This window comes from Ptychodera flava, chromosome 10 (genome assembly GCF_041260155.1).
Source record: "Ptychodera flava strain L36383 chromosome 10, AS_Pfla_20210202, whole genome shotgun sequence".
Classification (NCBI taxonomy): Eukaryota; Metazoa; Hemichordata; class Enteropneusta; family Ptychoderidae; genus Ptychodera; species Ptychodera flava.
The window spans coordinates 7,525,281-7,530,027 of record NC_091937.1 but is presented as its reverse complement, the minus strand read 5'-3'; the positions used below and the strand labels follow the sequence as shown (position 1 = coordinate 7,530,027).

General features: G+C 38.0%; 1 protein-coding gene across 1 annotated transcript; it reads left to right on the top strand.

The window, feature by feature from the left end:
• Nucleotides 1-305: 305 nt before the first annotated feature.
• Nucleotides 306-4,398, top strand: LOC139141396 (trace amine-associated receptor 13c-like). Its single transcript, XM_070711019.1, has 2 exons — nt 306-481; nt 2,533-4,398. The coding sequence occupies exon 2, from the start codon at nt 2,598-2,600 to the stop codon at nt 3,651-3,653; it is 1,056 nt and encodes a 351-aa protein (XP_070567120.1). The 5' UTR covers nt 306-481; nt 2,533-2,597; the 3' UTR covers nt 3,654-4,398.
• The last annotated feature ends 349 nt before the right edge of the window (nt 4,399-4,747 follow it).

Sequence of the window (4,747 nt, the reverse complement as noted above, 5' to 3'; positions counted from 1 at the left end):
GTCGTCACTGGACTAGAGGCAACACCGATATGTTTTTTACATCTCTAGCGATAACGTTCGCTATGCAAATTCAAATATTGTGCAAAACAAGTAGCCATATGCTAATTGGTATATGTAACAACAAAACCCAAGTCTCTTCCTAATTAACTTTCAAGTTGCTTCCCACGCTTGCGCACAACGAGAAGTGGGGAAAAGGTCATGGTTGCCCTGGCAACATTCGATGTTAGGTAAAGAGACTGAGCGAAATTGTTGAATTTCTAGGTAAGTTAAATGTGTTTTTACCCATGAATCTAGCGTTACGTGTATGTCTTTAGGTAAAGGTATAGCATGCGAGTCTTCCACCAATTGTGCAAGCCGTAATATAAATGTGTATAAATATATTTCCATCGTTTTCGCACTGCCTTTCAGTCCTTCTGCACATTCTTACCCTAACACCGAGCGTGGTGGCCGTCAAGACAAGGCACGCGGGCAAGACGTTTTGGTAGGTGGCATTCTCAGACTTTAACATCTTTACTGGACTTTGATTTCTCCTGCATTTCGCTACCTGGTAGTTTTTAGACGATGAAATGCTTTGGCAACTGTATGACAAATTGATCGTGGAGTAGACGAAATATCGCTGTTTATTAGGCCTTTGTTGTTCACGACTTTGTTTTAAGCTATTGTGGTAGCTGTTAATTGTACCAGCCAATGAACCACAAAACTGCTCACAGAGCTAGAGACATGGTCATTATGTTATCCGAGACATATTGGTGTTTATGCAAAAGATTGTTCACATTTGACAGAATAATCGTCTCCAAGCTCTTGTTTCCCGATGCACTTACACATTGTCAACCTGTTTCCCACGCTCTAAAAGCCGAGCCCCGGAATCATTCCCTTCATAGGTAGAATGAGTTTCGGGGCGAGATTTTCTTACTCTTAACTTTTTAACACTATTTTCGATGGTAATTTTTTATTCATTTTTAATCTACTGGAGTGAATTATCGCTCGAGGTCTTTGTCTTGTGAAAATCGATGATCCTCATCATAGATAATTAGAGATAACGACCATTTTATATTTTATTTCCAAATAACGGTACTTGTTAAGTTCATTAAAAGAAATTGCATGATAAACATGACTTTCATCCTTTGTTTAAACGAACATAGTTTGAATTTTCTCGGAAAAAATGAGCAAAACTCTAATCCGTCAGTTTTAGAGCCGCTACCTAAATTCACCGCAGGCTCCTAAATTTCGTCATATTAAGTAAAGTAATTACTTAGGGACTGTAGGGACTTGTCAGTTTCTTCGGCCTTTGGGATTGTGGATTAGTGCGGGGCTTATCATGTTTTTGACTCTGGTTACGGGGATCACCATGTTTTGAAATGCTCAATAGAGGAGGAGATCAGTGTGTTTTGATTGTGATATATCAGTTCGAAATATCGAAATGAAATGGATTGTTCAATCGCAGAGTTCGGCAAGCCTTCCGGGCACCTAACTTTTATTTAAATATATATATGAGATACATACAAGGCGTATCTTTATTAAATTGAAATCCTGTTCTGCATATTATAATCATCAACGTAAAATCTACAAAGTATGACAAAGTCCTGATTGTTGACCATGCCTTGTATGAGGATTCTGTATAAGAAAGCAGCATGAATAAGTATTTTATAGTTATAATACATTGATACAGTCCCATATATTACAATGCAAATGTGACAAGATATGTGATATACCTGAAAGGGAGCCCGCATTTCTTCCGAATTCAGATTTTCAAGTAAAATGTGTATTTTGCCCGGGTAAAACTGATAACTAACCTTTTCCACACTCGTGCTGTTCAACGATATAAGAAAACGTGCTTTTAGTAACTCTGCTAAATCAGATTTGGCTAAATTTTATGACTTGAAATCGTTCATCATATTTTGTATCTTCTCTCTTCTTACAGTATGATTTCAGTGAAGTACCAAAATACTCAGTCTCAGGGCAGCGGATTCTTTGTTTTTGTTACATCCTTCGCTGATATTAGCCATATTAGAATATACACTGTGCTACTCTGTATCTGCATATCTATCAACAAAATAAATCCATTCAATCTATATTTGCCTGTTTAAACGTATATATATATATATATATATATATATATATATATATATATATATATATATATATGTATGTATGTATGTATGTATGTATGTATGTATGTATGTATGTATGTATGTATGTATGTATGTATGTATGTATGTATGTATGTATGTATGTATGTATCTTCATATGATAGTTATGTGTATGTGTATTTTGTGTTACCTTTGGCTCAGTGGAAGGGAGAGGGTCACCCTGTTTTAGAATTTTAGCGTAGGGATCACTGTGTTTGGGTTTTTCATACTTTCATATGAGGGGGCCGGCCAGTTTTTGATATCGGCAAATATAATCCACCATCATCCTCCCTGCCGAAGAAACTGAAACATCCTTCAGTCTATTACGTTGTGCAGGCTAATATTGCCAGCCACGGGTAAGCTCTCCAGCATTTCAATTAATATGTGAATTCCTTCTTCTCAGACCAGCAGACTGTAAGGACAAGGTTTTTGAGAATAGAAGACGTGCAAAGAGCATTTTCCTCTACCATGAACGCCACAGACTACGTTTACACGGACGATCACGTCCAACGGGTCGACAACGCAACGGCTCGGACATTTGACCAGTGGGATACGTGGAATGAAACATCAACGAACGGTGATGCTGCTGTCGGTGAATCGATAATCGATCCAATCGATAAACCTCACGAACTGTTCCTTGTTATCGCAAACGTCATCATATTGTCCCTGACGATAATTGTCGGTGGCACTGGCAACGTCGTGGTGTGCGTACTCGTAATTTTCGTCAAAAAGCTACGCACGCCGTTTAACTTCCAAATAGTAAGTCTGGCCGTCGCTGATGGTCTCGTTTGTATCCTCGCCTCACCGATGTTCCTGTCACACAACGCACGACTGTTGCGCCATGATTACTACTATGGACCGCGTGAGGAAAGAGCATGTCGCGTCCAAGTATTTATCGCTTATGTCTCGATATCCATATCTATATCGACCCTAGTGAGTCTGGGTATCGCTCGAGTTGTCGCCCTGTCGAATAAATTTAGGCCAGCCAGAGTAAAATATTTCATAGTGGTTTGCATTTTTATTAGCTACATTATTGGACCTATCTACGGATATTGTGAGACCGATGAAGGACATTTCAGTGGCTGTTACGATTTTAGCGCTCCAATCCCGACAGCTAACTACAGGATTAAGAGCACGGTCGTTTTGGTATCATGCTTTGCTGCAATTGTCGTATCCTACGCCATCATCTACACGCAGATCCGCAAACACCAACAGAGCGTGATGCCATCCCTTCAGAACAGTAACTCGTCAAATTCGGGTGCGGTGGCGAGAGTAGACATTGCAACGGCGAAGACTGCAAGCATAGTGACTGGAGCATTCTTCATCAGTTTTCTGCCTTTCACAGTGTATGCTGCAGCCGTGGTGAGTGGCGTGGCGCCCGATTCAATATACATCAGTGCGTTTTTCTGTACCATAGCTTACAGCGGCAGCGCTCTTAACCCTGTTATTTATTCGTTGAAATCGAAATCGTTCAAGAAATACCTTGCAAACCTCCGCAGATGCCTCAAAGGGGAAAACGCATAGTTTTCCCGGAATTGTATTCAAGTGTAGGGTAGCATTGGTCAGGAAGTCAAGAGAAAATGTAATTGAGATTTTGGACCAGATTTTCTCTATTGTCTATGCTAGGGATTTGAAAACGTGATACATAAAAATTTAAAACATTAATAGCGAAGAAATTCCTTTGCAAAGCTGTTGTAGCGTCGATGAAACTAACCCGAAATATGTCACAATACCAACCCGTTCGATTTACATTTTGCGATAGATGTTGATCAGAGAGGAATCGGTCATTGTACAGCTTCCCAATTTAACAGCTTATGAATTTAAGCCAAAGCAATGCTTATATCTAATCGCTTGAAACCCGATTAGTGTTTTAAATTGGTTTTTTATTGATTAATAAATATCGTACGTTTAATCGTACCTCGTCTAGATTACTCATCGGGCCTTTTTCATCTCCTATGGGTGACCTTATTATTTGGTTTATTCGTCGGTATTCATATAACTGTTTTATTGACTGAACATTCTGTAATAAATTACTGAATTAACTGAATTTTGTATTAAAGTTTATCTGTTGCTTATTTGATGAGACTATAAAGTTATATTTTGCATGCAAAAAAACGTTTGGTTTAAAGACCTATATGTTTGCACCAGATTGTCTCCTAAGAAAATTTACCAACCAGATTACAATTTCAATGGAAAACAAAAGGCTATCACACCTCCATAATCCTCTTACAGACTAGAACAAAGGCGATAGGAAATTGTACACGCACACAGCCCTATATTTGGGGTCATTTAATGATCACAATTCTTATATATATATATATATATATATATATATATATATATATATATATATATATATATATATATATGTGTGTGTGTGTGTGTGTATGTGTGTATGTGTGTGTGTGCGTGTGTGCGTGTGTTTGTAATATGATGTATCTAAATATCTTTATATCTATGTATCATATTTATCAATTTATCGACGTATCTATGAATGTTATGTTTGTCTGTGTATTATTCCATGGAGAACATGTTATTTATGTCACTTGTTTAGCATGTGAGGCTAATCGATTTAAAAATAGTCACATAGTAGTTTTAAGAGCTGAAGAATAGCTGGA